The 20,894-nt window shown below is 48.8% G+C and overlaps 1 protein-coding gene across 10 annotated transcripts in view; it reads right to left on the reverse strand.

Annotated features, from left to right (window-relative positions):
* rabgap1l (RAB GTPase activating protein 1-like) overlaps positions 1 to 20,894 on the reverse strand; it is an 81,233-nt gene that overhangs the window by 546 nt on the left and 59,793 nt on the right. For 2 of the 10 annotated variants that reach the window (XM_081708603.1, XM_035523235.2), the window contains 8 exons: positions 19,835 to 19,876; positions 15,174 to 15,302; positions 5,970 to 6,062; positions 3,237 to 3,347; positions 1,759 to 1,863; positions 1,587 to 1,670; positions 820 to 891; positions 304 to 501 (listed from right to left, as the gene is read on the reverse strand). In XM_081708603.1, coding sequence (XP_081564729.1) covers positions 304 to 501; positions 820 to 891; positions 1,587 to 1,670; positions 1,759 to 1,863; positions 3,237 to 3,347; positions 5,970 to 6,062; positions 15,174 to 15,302; positions 19,835 to 19,876 — 834 coding nt within the window. The other 8 variants (XM_081708606.1, XM_035523236.2, XM_035523238.2 and 5 more) reach the window with 7 other exon arrangements.

Consider the following 20,894-nt stretch of genomic DNA (forward strand, 5'->3'; position numbering starts at 1 on the left):
ATTAACCTAGTTCTGTGGTAATGTGTTATATGTCATCATAAGTTTAAAAACCCCACGAGAGGTACTGTGCGGTACATCCATATATAATCTGATTATATGCTGTGCTTGGCTCTCTCAGCTATAAGAGCATAATACTGCACAGCAGAGGCTCCAAGTCCACTCCTCAGGTGCCTAGCCCCACTCAGGTTCTCTCACAGAGTGTTTCATCAGGAGTCTGCTGTTTGGAACTACTGAATTACTAGGAATGAACGATGTTCCTAAAAGGCTAAAGCGTGTAAGCACGCTAGAAGCACGGGCAGGGACCTGGATCCGGCACTTGGCCTCCACCAGCTGCAGTTTGGTCTGAGCCAGCTCCAGCTCCAGCTCCCGCAGCTGCGCCTTCAGAGAGTCTTTCTCTTCGTCCAGGTCGGAGTCGCGGTTGTCCTGGGACACAGCGGGAATGTGCAGGGGTCCCTCCTTGCTGAACAGCTCACGACAACGCTCACACGCCATCACTTTACTCTGAGTGCACACACACGCGCACACGCACACATGCGCACACGCGTGCACACACGCGTGCACACACGCACACAAACACACGCACGCACACACGCACGCACACACGCACGCACACACACACGCACGCACACACGCACGCACACACGCACGCACACACGCACACACACACGCACGCACACACACACGCACACACACACGCACACACACACGCACGCACGCACGCACGCACACATCGCAAAAAAGTCCACTTGTTTCTCAACCTGAACCTCACATCCACGTCATCTTAGAGTTCTGAGTCACTCAGGCAGTGTGAGATCTTACCTTCACCATCTCCAGCTCCTCCTTGGTGGAAGCCTGCTGCCTCTCCAACCTGGTACTCAGCTGAGAGCAAATCTGACATGTGAACACAGACAGAAACCATCACACATCAGAAGTTTTTCATTTTTAACCCTGCAACCCTTTCACCATGATCATAAACACTGCCAAAGAACTGAAATGCTCCAACCTGAAATGTTTCTACAGCTCATTTCAGATTGGAGAACTGTTAGTAAAAGTTGGAAGGTAAAACTGAGAATAACATAGAATGTAAATAATAGTTTTTTATGAAAAAATACAAATATGAGAGAAGCTGACCAATAAGGGCTTTGTACGCAAAAATAACCCAACATAAGTGTGAACAACTGAGTAACTGATGTTATCAGTCTTAATACCAAATACAGAGTGCCAGTGTGCAGAGTTGTTAGAGGCATGCCTATTTAAAAGATTTCAGTCTCTAAATGCTTCGTTCCTGCCTCTTGAGTTGTTCCTAAAGTTTTTAATGTACCTTCTTTAACATTTTTCGATATGATATGCAGGTTAAAAGATACATTTTCATCAAATGTAACACCCAACTATTCATAAGACAAAACAAATTCTATTTGTCGGGCTTACGATCTCTGTGCCTCAGGAAAAAAAAGAGTAGTGTTTTTCCAAAGTTCTTCCAGCGTATCAAAAAATCGAAATATCTTCCCAGTTACTGTAATGTTTGTGTGAAATGTTTGTGTGAGGAGGATCTGAGGTTGTCCACTATCTCAGCGACTGCGTGCTACCTGTTTATATTCTGCGATGATGGCTGTGGTCTTCTTTATCTCAAGCTCAGCTTTCTCCAGCTCTCTTCTGAACACCTCCTTTATCTGAAACAGAAAAATCCAGGTTTCATCAGGCCCACGAAAGCTTTCAGCAGTGGGCAGGCTCAGGTGTGGAGGCGGGGCTAAAGCACACCTGAGCAGTCTCCTCCTCCTGTCTTCTCTTCTCCTCTTCTGTCTCCACCAGCCGCTGTTTGGTGCTCAGCAGCTCCTTGTTCAGCACATCGGCCTTGTCCTCAGCCTGGACGCACGCACGCACACAGACAGACAGACAAAGATACACACACACACACACACACACACACACACACACACACACACACACACACACACACAGAGAGAGACAGACAGACAAACACACACACGGACAGACAGACACAAAGACACACACAAAGATAGAGACACACACACACAGACAGACAGACAGACAGACACAAAGACACACACAAAGATAGAGACACACACACAGACAGACAGACAGACAGACAAAGATAGAGACACAAACAGACACACACACACACACACACACACACACACACACACACAAGCAGATACATACACAAGAATAGACAAAACGTTAGGCACACACACATACACAGATACCCGAACAGAAATGCACACAAACCTTTGCTACAAACCTACATATTGTAGCAATACACAATACACAGTATTTTCTTACAGCAGTTTTTCTTACAGCCGTTTTAGTTTTACATCAGTTTCTAGCTGTTTAGTTCTACATGTTTGATGAAGCAGGTTGTAGATAAATACAGATATAAGCAAAGGGGAGGAGGCGCACACCTGGTATATAAATACAGATACAGGGTAAAGTGAGGGAGAGGAGGCGCACACCTGGTATATAAATACAGATACAGGGTAAAGTGAGGGAGAGGAGGCGCACACCTGGTATATAAATACAGATACAGGGTAAAGTGAGGGAGAGGAGGCGCACACCTGGTATATAAATACAGATACAGGGTAAAGTGAGGGAGAGGAGGCGCACACCTGGTATATAAATACAGATACAGGGTAAAGTGAGGGAGAGGAGGCGCACACCTGGTATATAAATACAGATACAGGGTAAAGTGAGGGAGAGGAGGCGCACACCTGGTATATAAATACAGATACAGGGTAAAGTGAGGGAGAGGAGGCGCACACCTGGTATATAAATACAGATACAGGGTAAAGTGAGGGAGAGGAGGCGCACACCTGGTATATAAATACAGATACAGGGTAAAGTGAGGGAGAGGAGGCGCACACCTGGTATATAAATACAGATACAGGGTAAAGTGAGGGAGAGGAGGCGCACACCTGGTATATAAATACAGATACAGGGTAAAGTGAGGGAGAGGAGGCGCACACCTGGTATATAAATACAGATACAGGGTAAAGTGAGGGAGAGGAGGCGCACACCTGGTATATAAATACAGATACAGGGTAAAGTGAGGGAGAGGAGGCGCACACCTGGTATATAAATACAGATACAGGGTAAAGTGAGGGAGAGGAGGCGCACACCTGGTATATAAATACAGATACAGGGTAAAGTGAGGGAGAGGAGGCGCACACCTGGTATATAAATACAGATACAGGGTAAAGTGAGGGAGAGGAGGCGCACACCTGGTCCAGGTCGTTTCTCAGGGCGATCTTGCTGGTGACCAGCTCATGTGCAAGGTCATCATTCTCCTGCTCCAGACGCATGCTGGCTTCCTGGAGACGACGATTCTCCCTCTGGAGATGCACACACACACACACAGGCGTGCACACACCCACACCACAAGTGTTAGCATTTATCGGTTTAAGAATGCATAGACAGTCGAAGCAAAAGGCTCCGCTAATTAAACTCACTGGTCCACGGTTAAGCTCCACATCCACTGAAACTGCACAGATGCTCAGATACGTAACAAAACAGGGTAACTACTTGTGGGCACAGCGCATCCACACAACTCTGCCACTGCAGAAAGCGCCAAGCTGGCCTCCTCATGCCCTCTGTGGCTATGAAGTAGGGGATAAATTCACCCAGCACTGTTTGACCGTGAGCTGGGTTGTGTTTCACCACAAATGGTCAGTTACTGCTGAGGTCTTTGTGGGCCCAACGCTGATGGAACCAGAGTGGCAGTTAAAGGGTGTGAGCAGGAGCCACACTGGGGCGTGAGCATCACGATAGGCAGCTCCCGTCAGTAGGCTCCTGCCCGCAGCTTCTGAGGCTGATGTTCAGAGAGGGCTTGACCGTCGATCAGTGGGGTTTTAAGAGAGCGGAGTGCTTGGCAAAGCTCGCTGAATTGGCTTCGCAAAAGCTTCACGAAAAAAGCAAATGAAACCCCTAAAACAGAACAAGAAGCAACAACAAAACAAACAAACAAAAAATGTATAAACAAGGCATCAGCAATGCCTGGGCAAGTGCCTGACTAGACAAACTGCTTTACTGCTTATTGTTGCTTTCTTCAATCGGCTTACTGAGAACATTATGGGTAACATTATGTCACACTCAGTCAATCTTCTCCTATGCTAGTAAAACTGAGCTGCAGAGGTGATCAGTCCCCACAGTGAACGCATCACACTAGTCACTTTTCTACTTCACATCAGTTCTCCAAAACACAGACGTATGAACACCATAAGGAGTGCCACAGCAGGGAAACACAAGCACAGCAGGCCAAGCTCGGCTGTACAGGACCAGAACAAACACAGCATGCAGCTCTGACCACTCGGCACTAGGCGCTGGCCTAGGATCAGTTTTGGCATAATGACCATCACATGGCTGGTCCCAGACAGATGCAGGATAAGAAGAGCCTGTGAGTGTATGAACAGGGTGAGTGGTCAGGCCGAAACTGTCTCTCTGTGGAGGAGGAAGTGAGGATGTACGGTCTCTGGCCGCTCATGTGAACGGGATCACCCTTCTTCAAGCACCTCCACGGTCTGATTACGAAAACCAGGCTTTATGAGATGGGGTCCCATTGACTAAGTGATCTCACATGATACACACACTGCCGGACTGTCCGCTTGTCAGGAAGAGGAAAACCGGTCATCTGATTCCCATTTCTACCCACACATATACACGCAGCCACACACATACTTGCGCGTACACACAGCCACAAACAGACACGCACAGACGTACAACAGAAGTTTAATAACAAAGTGCTCCTACACAATAGCTGTGGGGCACTCATACATGGACATGCCTGGAACCACTTTGGGTACAGAACACACACTGACAGACCGCAAAGCCATTGTGTAAGAGGAAGGTTACAGCAGAGACAGAGTTAGGCAAGCAGCGTTAATAACCAGAGAGCCGCTGGGTTGAGGGCTTACCTTCTACTGCTTCAGCCTACCAGTCTCAAACACTATACCCATTAGCTCTAGAGAACAGACACCGCACCCATCCTGCAGAAAACACAGCTTCCTCTCCGCCCAACACTCTGCCCTCTAACGCACCATTGGTTAAGTAGGGTGAGTGAGCAAAGCTCATTGGTTAAAATGGGTAAGTCTTGCAAGAAGTAAACTGGAAGTAATGACACTGAACGTTTAACCTGAATGCAGCACTCCTGCCTGAGTTGTCTGCTTGAAATACTTTACACAACTTTACACAACTCTTACATAAAAATGTAGAAGGTCCTACAAAATGATTTTTATTGCATTCTCACAGAAACAAACAAATGTTAATATAATGCATTCACTTATATAACAGACAGCAGCAAAAAAGTAGGAATAATTAAGAACAAGCAAGGAAGGAACAAAAAGGTTTATAAAAGGATGTTAATGAGGATGGTGTTATTAAACGAATTCTAATTCAAACCTTTAGAATTCGCGAAAACAGAATACTGGTTAATCTTTTTAATAGCAACATGCTTTGGTTCACAATAAGAACTCAAATGTAAACAAAATATGAAGGTGTGTCAGAATTAATTCAGTTCTCTCTAATATAGCTGCTCTTGGAAATACTTGTTTTAGCTTATAAGTAAAAATCTCAGCATTTCTTTAATAAAAACAATCATAACATCCATAAAATTGCACATAAATACAGCAAAAGCTGGCAGTGTAATTTCACAAGCCTTCCAGTAAAACCAAGACTTCTGTTTTGTGTAAATTAAACATGGCACTAAGGCATAGGCCTACATCTTACAAAAGCAAAAATTAAAGTCCCTGGGAGCGCAACGCGCCAAAGGCGCTGGAGTAAGAGTCTGTGTTTCCTGCGCTTTCTCCTCTAAGAGCGCGCTCTGCCTGAAGCCTGCTGCAGTCCACGCAGATGCCTACACCGTCCTGAACTGGGACAGGGTGACAAGACAGGAGGTGAAGGCGAGAGATGAGGATGAGGAGGAGAGGGAGTCGGAGGTGGGACGGCGGGGACTGACCTACCTGGTACCTGTCTATGGGGTCCTCTTGCTGGAGCTGCCTCTCTCTCTGAGTGTGGTACTCCTTCTCAAATTTCTTCAGCTTCTTGGTGGGAACCTGCAGGAACAGGCGAGGGACAGGGTGTGAGCGCCCAGCCGCAGCAGCTGATCCGGGGCGCGCTCAAAACAGCTGCAAACCAGTGGCATTGGCCTTTGAATAGGTGACATGACGTATGGTGTAGCAGATGACGACGGCGAGGAGGAGTTTCCGTAAAACTGCAGTTTTACAGAAAAAACGTACTGTAGTGACTGCTGGAAAGATATTCACAGTTATGGTGAAGTATACAAAGTTTCCAAAGAAACAGCAGGTTTTGGATTTGTAATTCAGAAGCACTTTGCTTGCTGAGCTAATGAAGGACCACTGTCCGAAATGTCCTGTTTCTTTATATACACACAAACAAATTGCAGTGAAATATACAAGGTTTCCAGAGAAACCAGACATTTAAGACAGAGATCCTTCATCAGATGTGAAATTAATATAAATGTATAAATATAACTCACTGCATATTCTGTGTATTATGATCTGTGTATTCTGAACTCTGTATTCTGGGAAAATGATCCTCATACGACTCATTGCCCGACTAAGCAAACTGAAAAAGATACAAACACAGGCTCCGCCTCACCCTCGCACACAGGCTCCGCCTCACCCTCGCACACAGGCTCCGCCTCACCCTCGCACACAGGCTCCGCCTCACCCTCGCACACAGCCTCCGCCTCACCCTCGCACACAGCCTCCGCCTCACCCTCGCACACAGCCTCCGCCTCACCCTCGCACACAGGCTCCGCCTCACCCTCGCACACAGCCTCCGCCTCACCCTCGCACACAGCCTCCGCCTCACCCTCGCACACAGGCTCCGCCTCACCCTCGCACACAGCCTCCGCCTCACCCTCGCACACAGGCTCCGCCTCACCCTCGCACACAGGCTCCGCCTCACCCTCGCACACAGGCTCCGCCTCACCCTCGCACACAGCCTCCGCTTCACCCTCGCACACAGGCTCCGCCTCACCCTCGCACACAGGCTCCGCCTCACCCTCGCACACAGGCTCCGCCTCACCCTCGCACACAGCCTCCGCCTCACCCTCGCACACAGCCTCCGCCTCACCCTCGCACACAGCCTCCGCCTCACCCTCGCACACAGCCTCCGCCTCACCCTCGCACACAGGCTCCGCCTCACCCTCGCACACAGGCTCCGCCTCACCCTCGCACACAGGCTCCGCCTCACCCTCGCAAACAAAGGCTCCGCCTCACCCTCGCAAACACAGGCTCTACCTCACCCACACAAACCACATGTTCACCACATCAGATGTCTTCCTTACTGCCCAACAAATTTGCTTAACTCTAACGTAACCAAACTCGCTTAACTAAAGAACAAGCTGCAATCAAGCCTTTAGACTGCTGTGTTTTCTCAGGAGCTCCAGCAACACAGCAGGGTTGCCGTGGCAGTAGGACCCATGCGGGTTGGTCTGCAGGAGTTACTATAGCGTTTGGGAGGAGCTGGCCCCCACTGACATCGTCCCAGCAGAGCGCTGCAGTGCTTACCTGAGCACCGCTGTTCTGACTGCACTAACACTGTAAAAGCCAAACACACAAATGCATGTGGTTCATATGCCATGACCAGGCAACATAAACAGGATCAGACAAAGCAGTTTGCTACTGGAGAAAAATGAGGGCCCTCACCATCAAAAACAAGCAGTGGCCCTCACACACTTTCAGTGACTGGACCGGATACGCAGCCAAACGAAGCCACAGCGTGGTGATCCAGGTGTGAGTTCTCTTACACACTCCAGGGCTCCAGTGAACTGACAGAGACATGGCAGACCTACAGGCTCATAGCAGGTGTATCTCTCACCTCCTGTTAAGCAAGTACCCCCTGACTGTAGGGAGGACATGACGTTAAAACACACACACACTATCGCACACACGCAGACACAAATCACTGAGAGCCCGTGACAGCAGCAAGGGCTTGTGGGTAACCACTCGCCCACTGTGATGGGAGCAGGCACACTGATGACACTTGGCTAGTAACGAGAGGTTCAGTTCCCTTCTCCCAAAACGCGAACAAGCTTTGGAGTGTGTGGAAGCCACTGGCCACTGGCCCACTGCTCTGTGTCCAGTCAGGGACGAGGAATATGATACGCTCTGAAACACTGAATCGCCCAGGCAGTAATTTCAGAACGAGAGGGAAGAGATTAGAAAACAGAGAGTTACAGAGGAGAGAGGGGAGGGCATGGGTGAAAGAACAGGGTGATTAAAAGAGAAAAATGAGAGAAACGAGAGAGAAAGAGAGGGAGGGAGAGAGAGAGGGAGAGAGGGAGAGGGAGAGAGAGAGAGAGGGAGAGAGGGAGGGAGGGAGAGAGGGAGAGGGAGAGAGAGAGAGAGGGAGAGAGGGAGGGAGGGAGAGGGAGAGAGAGAAGGAGAGGGAGGGAGGGAGGGAGAGAGAGAGGGAGAGGAAGAGAGAGGGAGAGATGAGAGAGATGGAGAGAGGTAAAACGTGAGGTTTACTTGAGATTCTAACTGAAGGTTCAAGGTAGGGACAGGATGGTCATTGTTGTATTAGAACGGCACTGAGTTCAGACAGAGGAATAGGACACAGTGTCAGTGTGCTGAACAGTGAGTGTTGCACAACTTTTCAGTTTATTCAGAACAGAAGGCCCACGGTCTCAGTATGCAGCGGGGTCTACACTGTACTCACAGCAAAGACAGAAGCCCTGACTGGAAAAGGGAGCTACCTGTAAACAAGCTTTATGCTGACAGCAGCGAAGGGCATTATTGTGCTTCTGTGTACAGATAGCCCTACCTCCCCCACCTGATGCACACACACATGCTACTCTCTCACACACACACACACACACACACACACACACACACACACACACACACACACACACACACACGTGTGCACTTGTCACAGTTACTTGACTGTGGAAAGAACTCCCTCATGGCACTTTCCACTCAAATAACACTTAAAGCAAACCATTGTTTTCCATGACTGCTGCCACTCACACACACACACACAGATACAGTACATTCAGATACAGAAACACACACAGCTAGAGAACACTCAGATACAGAAACACACACACAGACACACTACAATCAGATACAGAAACACACACCGAGAGACACACAGACACACACACACACACCTTAATGTCCAGTAACTGAACAATCACAATGAGCTATCTTTCAGCTAAATCCACTAAATAGGTGAGCATGCGTTTGTGGGACAGATTAATATCTGAATATTGATTTGACGTCACCATCTTTATTTGTGTACTCCAAACGTCCAGAACTAGGTCACAAAACACGAAACATTATATTACAGCCTGATAACCAAGTGGTCCTGCTTAAAAATGCATGCATGTGTGGACACACACACAGACACACTCATACAGACACACACTCACACTCATACAGACACACACACACACACACACACACATTTTCGATAACCTTAAACCTAGTTCTGACTGAAAGCTTCACCCTGCGCATTACCAAAATCCTAACTCTCAATCTAATCCTAGACAATTAACCTTAACCACAAAGTATAAAAGAACAAATAGTGGCAATTAAAAAAAACAACAACAATCTATATGACCAGCCAATACTGGAATACAAAAACCTTTTACTCTTCTTGTGAGGGCATGTGGTATACACAAACACTCAGAGGAGACAAAGAACATCTCTTTTCAGCTTCAACTAAGCTCCCGATTACATTTCTGTACAAGATATTTGACAAAACCTCACCATGCAGGAAGATACAGCAAGCACTAGCAAAGCACATGGAAAGGACTATCACAGAGAAACATATGTCAGAATAATCTCATAGGACCAGCTACAACGGTCACCCAGTCCCTTAACCATCAGCAACACTAAGCGTTCATTCTGCCCAAGCCATGTTGGCAGGAACATGGAAGTTTGTGCTACCTACCGCTGGTCTGGGTCTGGAGTCTGCTACTAGACTGGCGAAGATGTCCTCTTCACAGATCTGGTTCATTACGTGGGCATTATAAGCCACCGTGATAGACACTTCCTCCATCATCTTGCCACAACGTGTGTATGGAGATAAGAGTGTGCGCACGCCAGGAAGAGAAAAGAGCGAGAGAGCGAGAGAGCGAGGGTGGGAGGGAGAGAGGGAGGAGAGCAGGTTTGCTGACAGGTCTGTCACAGCCAAGCAGCTGACAATTCCTCCGCCTATGGAGGCGGAGACCTAGGGAGAGGCAGCCAATGGATGCACACGCTGTCTGTCTCTCTCTACCTCCCCACACATGGGCATACAAACACACCTCTTTTGTGGGCTTTTGTCTAACTCCACTCTCTCAGGTAGGCAGTGAGGCTCAAGGTTCACGTGTCGCTGCGAAACCCTCCAGCGAACAGACATAAACGACCCCTTTATTCCGCTCCTCTTTCTGCACAAGTGAGATGCGCTTCCTGGTTCCGCTTACACAGGGCTCACATTCACTGAGCAGCCCCTGGACATAAATTCAGAGATGGGGGAAGAGACAAAGCAATGATGGGTGTGTGCGTAAACAGACACAGACAGACAGACAGACCGTGCAGCACACAGTGATTCAGTGGTTCTTCTATATGGCTGGCCTTCAGTATGTATCTGTTCTCTCTCTCTCTCTCTCACACACACACACACACTCACACTCACACACTCACACACACACTCACACACACACACACACACACTCACACACACACTCACACACACACTCACACACACACTCACACACACACTCACACACACACTCACACACACACTCACACACTCACACACACACTCACACACACACACAGGGCTGGGAGGATTTTCCAGTCTTTTCCCTCCATCTTGCCTCTGATCTCTTTGTCTGCTCTTTCCCTTTGCCCTCAGAAAATCCCAGAATCTACCAAACTTCCTGCTTCAACAAGCATAAAAACTCCAGCACCTACAAGCCCTGGCGAGGGCTGCAGAGAGCCGGTGAAGGCTGCGTCTCAGCCCCATCAGCCTGCGGTAAGGAGCTCCGCTGCTGCTGTTCATCCAACCCCTTTCCACCCCACAGTCCTCCATGATAAAGAGGCTGTGAAGTACAAATTCCTTAGCTAATCCAGGTAGAGGGCCGACCAGACTGGCCCGCGTGGCCCGCGCCAGGGAATTCCTTAGCTAATCCAGGTAGAGGGCCGATCAGACCGGCCCGCGTGGCCCGTGCCAGGGAATTCCGTAAGCTGATTAGCCGACCAGTCGATCCTTTTTCAAATGTGCCCGGTGTTCACAGAGAACAAGTGCCTAGGTGGGGCGTCACCGCTGCTGGAGGAGCTTGGCTGGCACGCTCCAGTCATGGGAGGTATGGCATTGTTGTGGGCCCAGCCCCTGGGGAGGTTGTGTGTGTGTGTGTGTGTGTGTGTGTGAGTGTGTGTGTGTGTGTGTGTGTGTGTGTGTGTGTGTGTGAGAGAGTGTGAGAGTGTGTGTGTGTGTGTGTGTGTGTGTGTGTGAGTGTGAGAGTGTGTGTGTGTGTGTGTGTGTGTGTGTGTGAGTGTGAGAGTGTGTGTGTGTGTGTGTGTGTGTGTGTGTGAGTGTGAGAGTGTGTGTGTGTGTGTGTGTCCATATCCCGAGCTAAACTGCTCTTCTGGTGCTGATATAAAGATATTGTGTGAGCCTTCCTGTGCACACATCTAACCCCCTTCATTCTCTACTGTCTCATACACAACCATCAGAGTCTCACTCGCTTACACACACACACACACACACACACACACACACACACACACACACACACACACACACACTCACTCTTTAGGATGAGGTGCAAATTCACATGCAAATTACTTCCTTTCAAATCAGAAGAAACTAATTAAAGCACTGGTGAGTCTTCAAGCAAAAGTCACACCTCAAAGAATGGCGGAGTAACTGGTACTGTCTCTCCTCACCCTCTGTCTCACACTTCCAACCAAGCCCGTCAAACAAGCCCAGCTCGATAGACACACACTCTGTCGGCAGAGTGGGGCAGAGAAACGATGCTGTCCCCGAGCACTCCTGCACACACACATTCGAGGGGAGAGGGCATCCGTAGAGATCTAGAGGGGACAGCGCATGATTCGTATGCCTCTTTCAGTGCCCAGGTCAGGGACGGTTCATGTGTCTGAACATGTGTCCAGTCATGTAAAAAATATGCACCATTAAGCCCAAGTTCCTGTCAAAGAAAGAGAAGAGCCTCCTTGTAGTCTGATCTTGGGTGCCCTCTCATATACATCAATAATAAACACAAACAAACGGCACCCCACAAAATTATGTACATGCACTGCTGTTTCTGATTTGCATAAGAAAGAGTGTAACATACTTCTTTAGAAGAGAGAGAGAGAGAGAGAGAGAGAGAGAGAGAGAGAGAGAAGTGATGACAGAACAATGAATGTATACAGGTGCAGACTGGAAAAGTAAAACGTGCACACCCAGCTAAATGTCACAATACAGAGTGCAACGCGTGATAGAACAGAAATGAAAAGGGGGCAGAAAAACAACATTTAAGTGTAAACAGTTAGTAGGAACAAAAGAATTCTTCTGCTGACTCTGTGTGAGCAAGTGAACCCCTGCACCTGACTTCACCTGCCATCACTGCCCAGGTGGCCTTTCCTCTCCATCATGTTCCAGGGTCCTAAAGCCTGCCCCAATACAACACCCAGATTATTTAACATCTTAGACCCACAATGCATGGGTCTGCATCTGTGAAAACTACAGTTCTACAAAAGACGTGCAGAAGACATTTCACAAACACGTAGGTTTTCATCTAGTAACTGCTCAGAAAGTCATTTCTACAAAACAAAACTACAGCTCTACTGATGCAGAGTACAACTCAGGACACAGGAAATCCTGCAGATAGTGGCAGGGAGGATATGAGAGAGTGAAAAAGAAAGCAACAGAAAGAGATAGAGTGAGAGTGAGAGTGAGAGAGAGAGAGAGAGAGAGAGAGAGAGAGCGACAGTGAGAGCGAGATTGAGAGAGAGAGCAAGAGAGAGAGAGCAAGAGAGAGAGCGAGAGGGAGAGCGAGAGGGAGATAGTGAGAGAGAGAGAGAGAGAGAGAGAGAGAGAGAGTGAGAGAGAGAGGGAGAGAGAGAGAGGGAGAGAGAGCGAGAGGGAGAGCGAGAGGGAGATAGTGAGACAGAGAGAGAGAGAGAGAGAGGGAGAGTGGGAGAGAGAGAGAGAGAGGGAGAGAGAGAGAGAGCGAGAGGGAGAGCGAGAGGGAGAGAGAGAGAGAGAGAGCGAGAGAGAGGGAGAGCGAGAGAGAGGGAGAGCGAGAGGGAGAGCGAGAGAGAGAGAGAGAGAGCGAGAGGGAGAGCGAGAGGGAGAGCGAGAGGGAGAGCGAGAGGGAGAGCGAGAGGGAGAGCGAGAGGGAGAGCGAGAGGGAGAGCGAGAGGGAGATAGTGCGTGAGAGAGAGAGAGGGAGAGAGAGAGAGAGAGCGAGAGGGAGAGCGAGAGCGAGAGAGAGAGAGCGAGAGGGAGAGCGAGAGGGAGAGAGAGAGAGAGAGAGAGAGAGAGAGAGAGAGGGAGAGAGAGAGGGAGATAGTGAGAGAGAGAGAGAGAGAGAGAGACACCTGAACAGCAGTGGGGGGGCAGGCATGGATGTTGAATGGAGGAGGAATGAAATCAACATTACCACTACTCTTAACCCTAAAGCTTACACACAACAGCACAAATTCCTGATCCTCATACAGCGAAACACACAAACACACACCCCTGCCAGACAAAAAGAAGGCCCCATCTGAAGCCTCTATGTGCAGTAGTTCAGAGAGAGTGCTCTGCGCAGGTCAAACATAGAAATGCAAGGTGTATGTGTGTGTGTCTGTGTGTTTTTTTGCCTGGGTCTGCATATAACATGATTCCAGTGAAGCAACTGTGTAAAAAGCAGCATAGAGACCTGCAACCATAACAAACAAGTGGAAGAAGCAATGAGCTCTCAGACAGTATGACCAACAAGGACAGACAACGTCGAACCACACCATGGCCTTCTGCAAATCACTGTCAAATCAAATCAAAATGTATTTCCATAGCACTTTTTACAACAGAATTCCAAATGTCCAAGTCCAAACCCCCAGTGATCAAGCCAAGGGTGACAGTGGGAAGGAAAACTCCCTAAAGACTAAAAAGACTAAAGGGGGCCATCCTCCTCTGTGCGCTTGCTCAGGGTGACCAGGGCCGTACCCACAACAGTATGACCTAAGAAGCGTATGGTGTCTTTCAGGCAATATTCCTCAGTTTTGCCGGCTGTTGTATGGCTACGAGTAGCTTTGTAACGTACCGCGCCACACTTTAGGGTTCCCAGCTCTTCAAATCTACCTGCCCTGCAGATCTTAGTTCCAAGCCTGCTCTGACACACCTTTTTAGCCTCTTTATGGCCTGCAGGAACATGGAAACATTACAGCAAGGTGTATTATTTTAGATTTAGAACAAACCGGCACAGCAAGACTAGGCATCATCTCTGAACAATCCACTGTTACAACAGCATGCGTAAAGACAAGGGATCAGCTGATTACACTTACCAACGGACGCTTACGAGGGCCAGCCATTATGAAAGACACTTCCTGTAATACATCTGTGAGGGTTTTCTGGCCCTGTATAGTCGATAATGGCAACTGTACTTGTAGTAAATCCATTCCACCGCTCAGTGCAGTGGGTTCATCAGTTCGGCTGAGTGGTGGAGAAACGCCACTACACTCACACCTCTCTGTGTGATTCACATGTATGACTTCACAGAACACGCTCGGGTCACATGACAGCTCCTGCTCTCCAGAGGCGTGATTTAGTATGGATCCAATGGATATCTGCTGTACATCCTCCAAATGACACGACAAGCCCAGGCAGCGTGACACTTTTCTGGAGGGTGTTGGGAAGAGTGAGTGAGTGAGTGAGTGAGTTCGTGCATGCGTGCGTGTGGGCGTACGTGCTGGGGCTCTGTTCTGACTAACTGCTTTGTTATTTTGCCCTGGGGTGGAGCTAATCCCTGAAAATGAGTTCAGTGGCAGGGGGTCATCACATGCACAGAAAAACTCAGTGCATGAGAAGTACTAAAGGGTCACACCACAGGAGAACAACATAAGGATTTGAGCCTAAAGCCACAGAGGCTGAGTTCACCAAAGGGGCACTGCCATTCGGGGTAAGGGGGCCCCGTGTCTGGGGGTCGCATCCCCTACCTTGATGTTGCAGGCCTGCTCCATGAGTCTGCGGGCGTTTTCAGCCGCCCTGTAGCGTTTGGGCAGCTGAACTCGAAAAAACTTGAGCGCACCCTCGAAGTCAGCCTGGAGTAGGTCCTCTTTGGATGTCTGTGTGTGTGTGTGTGTGAGAGAGAGAGAGAGAGAGAGCGAGAGAGAGAGAGAGAGAAGCAGGTCAACAATGGGTTTCTAATTAAAATGATCATTGATGTTTTAATGTTTTTGGTGTTTGCTATTTTTAGTGAGGCCTTGTAAGTTTTCTTAGTAATGCTCATTTTCAATCAGGGATTTTACCATGTTCCAAAGCACAATTCAAATAGCCAGAATAAAAACTACAAAGACTTCTTTGTTGGCTTCTTTGCCAATATTACATCATATAGATTTAACAAGAAATATAGCACCACCTTATGGAGAACACATGTACTACAACAAAGAATCATAAGGAAAGTTTTTAATATACTGTTGCTCTATGCAAGAGACACCAAAAGCCATTATCTGTGTCAATGAAATAACAACAAAGAGCTATAGGAACCATCTGACACTCTACAACACGTATACAACTCTGATTCTAACAGGGCAGGAAAGGTCTTTGGCACCAGCTGCCCCTCACCGCCAGCAGTCGGGGTACAAAGAGCCGGTGACCCATGCCCAGCAGGGACATGACTCTCTCTGTGTAGTCCTGCCCCAGGGGGCTACCCCCCTCCCCCGCCGCCTCGCCCTCCTCCAGCGCACGCAACACCGGGGGCATGGAGCCGAGCGGGGTTGCAGGCACCTCACTCTCAGGGGTCCGGGCCGGGGGGCTCCCCCGAGCCTCCTCCTCCCCCCACGGAGGCCCGGTGTCTGCCCCTTGCTCCGCCACAGCGACGTCCACGGGTGGCGCCTGACCTCCGGGTAACGACGGGGTTCGAGTCTGCGTTCAGCGTTCACGCGTCTGCCGAGATGCGGCGAAGAGGCGAGCCGTCACGTGCACATGCCGAGGCTGCGGCCGGCGCGCTCCGCGTAACGAGAACAAACGCGCACTGTAATTTCCGAAAGTAACACATATCCGCACGGCACTAGCACCCTGCAGCAGCACCGGAAGTTTCCATTGCTGCTTGAATGCCACGCCTGCTGGGTCAGATCTACATCACGGCTCAGACGGAGTCACAGCAGAGAGCTGCACCTCCCCATCGCGCTGCTGGACATAACAAGCAAACAGTCCTCCGGGCTGAGCAGCTTCCCCCTCGGTTGCCGTACAAAGACCGCCTCCTTCCCCGTGTTCAGATTAGCAATCTGTTGCCTAGCAACAGGCAGAGGGACCCATGTGTCGTCACGGCGAGACTGCTGACGGGCACCGGCGTCCTAACAGATGCCTCATAATCAGTCCACCAGCGCCTGTGCCTCAGACTCCACGGATGAAGAGAGGAACTCGGCGAGAGCCAGGCTGAGGTGTGGGAGGAAGACGGCGGAGGCGGGTAAAGCGAGCCCAAGGCGGGGGTGAAGAGGAGACGCTGAGAGAGCAGGGGATGGGGCATCGAGGCTGGGAACGCCAATGGACGTCATTCAAGAGCCCGTCAGACAGGACGCAGCCGAGTGAAGATCTCACCCTGCCTTCACGGCTCACCAGGCAGCAAACCGGAGGAGGATCGGAAGCAAAGGAAGCAGCCTGGAACAGGTCCGGCACCCGACAGTCGCTCCCTGCTCTTACAGCGTCCGGCTAGGGCTGCAGCATCCCTGCAGATTGCAGCACCTCCACCAACCAGCAACCAAGAGGTGTCCGGCAGGAATCAAAAAAGGTGAACGCGTCCGCTCTGGGGCGGGCTGTGGGCGCAGAGGCCTGGTCCGGAGTGACTGGACACGGGTGGGAGGAACCGCTGGACGGCAGCGGAGCGCTCCTGCTGGCTCTGCTTGGAGGGCCTGGCTCGCTCTAGCTGCTGTTTCCACCCTACTCCATTTCCCAGCTCAGAGACAGAGGAGAGCGCAGACGAGACACAGAGTGCCAGCGATAGAGTGAGAGAGAGAGAGAGAGAGAGAGAGAGAGAGAGCGTAGTTGCTAGAAAAGGCAGCTAGCTGGCAGAAAGGGAGGACAAACAGGAGGAGGAGGAGGAGGAGGAGGAAGAGGAGAGGAGGGGCAAAAGAAGGACTTCGCTGGCAAGTTGGGTCGATGACAGGACACTGGACATGGCTGAGAGATGGGAGCGTGCTAATGCTAAATGCTAACAGATGCCGTATGTTCACGATGGCTGAACAGGCAGGAGACGGCATGTAGAGAAACAGAGAGAGCGAGAGAGGATGAGAGAGAGAGCGCGAGAGAGCGAGAGAGGATGAGAGAGAGAGAGAGAGAGAGAGAGAGAGAGAGAGAGAGAGAGAGAGAGAGAGAGTGTGTGTGAGAAAAGCAGAGCAAAGGCAGAGGGAGGAAGGCGTGTGGGTGCCTCCGGGGAGAATGCTGTAATGACTAGCCAATGAGAACGAGGCTGTGCAACCCCCCTAGATCTCCCCTCCCTCCCTCCCTCCGTTTCTCTCATTCTCGCTTATGCAATCACTCGATCATCCATGCCCTCGATATGTCTACACCATACTGCACGGGTGCCTTTATAATACCCATGGACTGAGATAGATGGGGAAAATCTACCTATGCACTTGTTTTGTTTTTTTTTATTGGTAGAAGTAAATCAGTTTGGGCCTGTAAACAGAAAGAAATGATGATTCTCGCAAAGGAAAACGTTCATGCAATTACCTGATCAGTTCTGCAAGAAATAGATTTCTTTATATTGCGAATAGTGATGAATAGGCCGATAAAAAACATTTTAGAAGGATCCATCAGCAAAGATGCCACATTTATCAAGAACAAACGATGCACCATTTTTAAAATTCACAACAGTGTCTGATATTTCACCCATGATTAAATCAGACAGTCCCACTCTCCTATATTGGCAGCTAGAAAAATGATGTGCATTTAGAGGCCCAAGGCATCTTTCTAAATACTACACAAGATCACTTCACAGCCGTCTGTGTTTCAACTGAACAAAGAGCCGGCCACCTCCATACCGGGTTTATGGTAAACGCATGTGATCTAAAGCTGGGACCTTATGGGTAAACTGGCACAGAGAACAGACAGCACTATTAATGAGAGGTTTCATACAACAGCCAATGAACACACCCCACCCCTGACCCCACCCACCCTCAACCCTCAAATCCCACCCCCCCTGCCCCATGCATGCTTAAGTAAGAGCACCTCTTAAACAAGGTGAACACATATTGGGCGCATGTCTGAGTTTGTATTAAGAGACAGGGGAACCTGAGCATAGTGGTGTAGGCTGTGCTAGAAGAGGTTTGATTTCAATTAAAGCCAAACAATTCAGTCATGAAAAACACGAGGTTCTCATTTAAGTCCCATTTGGATCTAATTGCAGCCCAATTTGCAATGATGTAAATACTTTACCACTAGACTCGAGCTCATCAGAACAGTTCAGCATCCTTTAACCCAGGTTTAACCCAGGTTTAACCCAGGTTTAACCCCGTGTTCCATCAGACAGCACGTACACGACACAGGCCTACAGGATTATGTCACTACTCTGAAACAGTAGTGACTGCAAGCTGGTGGTGGCCTTGGCGTGATGTCATGAGTAATAAAGGCCGAGCTGGGATAATGACCCACATGCTGCACCATACCCTGACTACCGGGAACAGTTAGACAATACTACCAACATGCCCTGACCTTTCAGATCCTGCCACAGTGATCTGCTTGGTTGTGAGGAGGCTTACCTGAAACCCCAGGGCACATTGTGAAAAAGAAGAATTCTCTAAGGCAGTCCTAACATTCTGGGTGTGTGTGTGTGTGAGCGATAGAGAACCCAACACTACCCTCCAGTGTTACGTAGCACGATACTGCAGACTAAAGGTGTTGGCACTGTAAAATCCAAGCAACAGCCATTTTGTGCGGTCATATGGGAACGTCATGCAGCACGTACACAGGAAGACAATGGCACATCGTCATCGCTCCTGCAGTACATTTCTGTTAAGCTGTTCATGAGTGCAGGCATCTCAGTGAGCTCAAGATGTCTTGGAAGTGAGAGTTCCATGTGCGATGTAGCAACACAGCTTCTCAATTTATAATAACACTCTTCAGGAATGAAGCAATACCGAGGCATATTTTGAAGTATTTTTTACGAAGTCATTTTTAAACCACTATTTATAAATAAATATTTAAGGCTGATTAGTGAAACAGCTGTGCTGCATGTGCATGAAAAGTCTTAACGCTGCAGTACATCTCTGAACAGCAGGGGGAGACAGACGCTGTAGACTGCCTCTGTGTGTAACACGTCACAGAATGGACGGCCTCGATGCAGGACATGGTTAAAGGAGGATGAATAGCAAAAGCGGGACCTAGGTCAGCATGCCCTGTGTGTGGCCGCTGCTCACTGAACCTGAGCAGCATGACCCAGAGGTAAATCGGCACAGACATTTCCTACAAAACACGCTGGCCAAGGTCATTCGGATCGACACATACGTTCTTCTCTGAAAACGTCTGCTGTCCCTGCACTGGTTCAACATGAGAAATAAACCGACAAAAACAGCCCAAGCACATTTTAAGCTCTACAGTGGAAAAACAAATGTAAAAAACATGCAATGCAGCTGTGGCGGGGAAGTGCTCAGTGCTTTACCTTTAGCAGAGCCAGTGCCACATTGAAGATGATGTTCAGTCCCTGCAGGGAGACAGAGAGATAGAGAGATAGAGATAGAGAGATAGAGAGATAGAGAGTTAGAGAGATAGAGATAGAGATAGAGAGATAGAGAGTTAGAGAGATAGAGTTAGAGATAGAGAGTTAGAGAGATAGAATTAGAGAGATAGAGAGATAGAGATAGAGAGGAGATAGAGAGGAGATAGAGATAGAGAGATAGAGAGGAGATAGAGAGATAGAGAGATAGAGAGGAGATAGAGATAGAGAGATGTTAGGAATGAGCCTTCAGGTAGGAGCCAACCTTTCGAGTGATCGCTTAGATACAAGTTCTGCCTGACTTGTAGTCTACTTACTGCAAGAAAACACTGTATTCTGTAATACAAACACCAGTGAACAATCATTCAGCTGTGATTCTTTTTAGTGATCTCTTAGACAAGGGTTATAATTATCTTTTTTTACTGTGTTACTGGACTTACAGTTTAGAGATACTACTATTGAAGGATAATGGTTAATAAGTAATAAAAAAGCAGAACAACAAGAGTTATTCATCTCTACAAAGGTTAGAACTGAATAAGAGATAAGTACTGAAAAGCTTGAATAAGAGATAAGTACTGAAAAGCTTGATACTGCAGAATGAAGCAGCTTTGATGTTCTGATGAATTTCTCAACGAAATATACAAATGAAGGTTACTATGTAGAGAGAAATAACATGCCCAGAAATAGCCCAGCGATACAAAGAGGGAGAATGACAAGCTGAAAAAACACAGACAGACACACACACACACACAGAGACAGACAGACACACACAGAGACACACACACACACACACAGAGACACACACATACACACACACACACACACACACAGACACACACAGAGACACAGACACACACATACAGACACACACACATACAGACACACACACATACAGACACACACACACAGACACACACACACAGAGACACACACAGAGACACACACACAGAGACACACACAGACACACACACACAGAGACACACACACAGAGACACACACACAGAGA

This window comes from Electrophorus electricus, chromosome 26 (assembly GCF_041902795.1).
Source record: "Electrophorus electricus isolate QZ-2024a chromosome 26, ASM4190279v1, whole genome shotgun sequence".
NCBI classification, from domain to species: Eukaryota; Metazoa; Chordata; class Actinopteri; order Gymnotiformes; family Gymnotidae; genus Electrophorus; species Electrophorus electricus.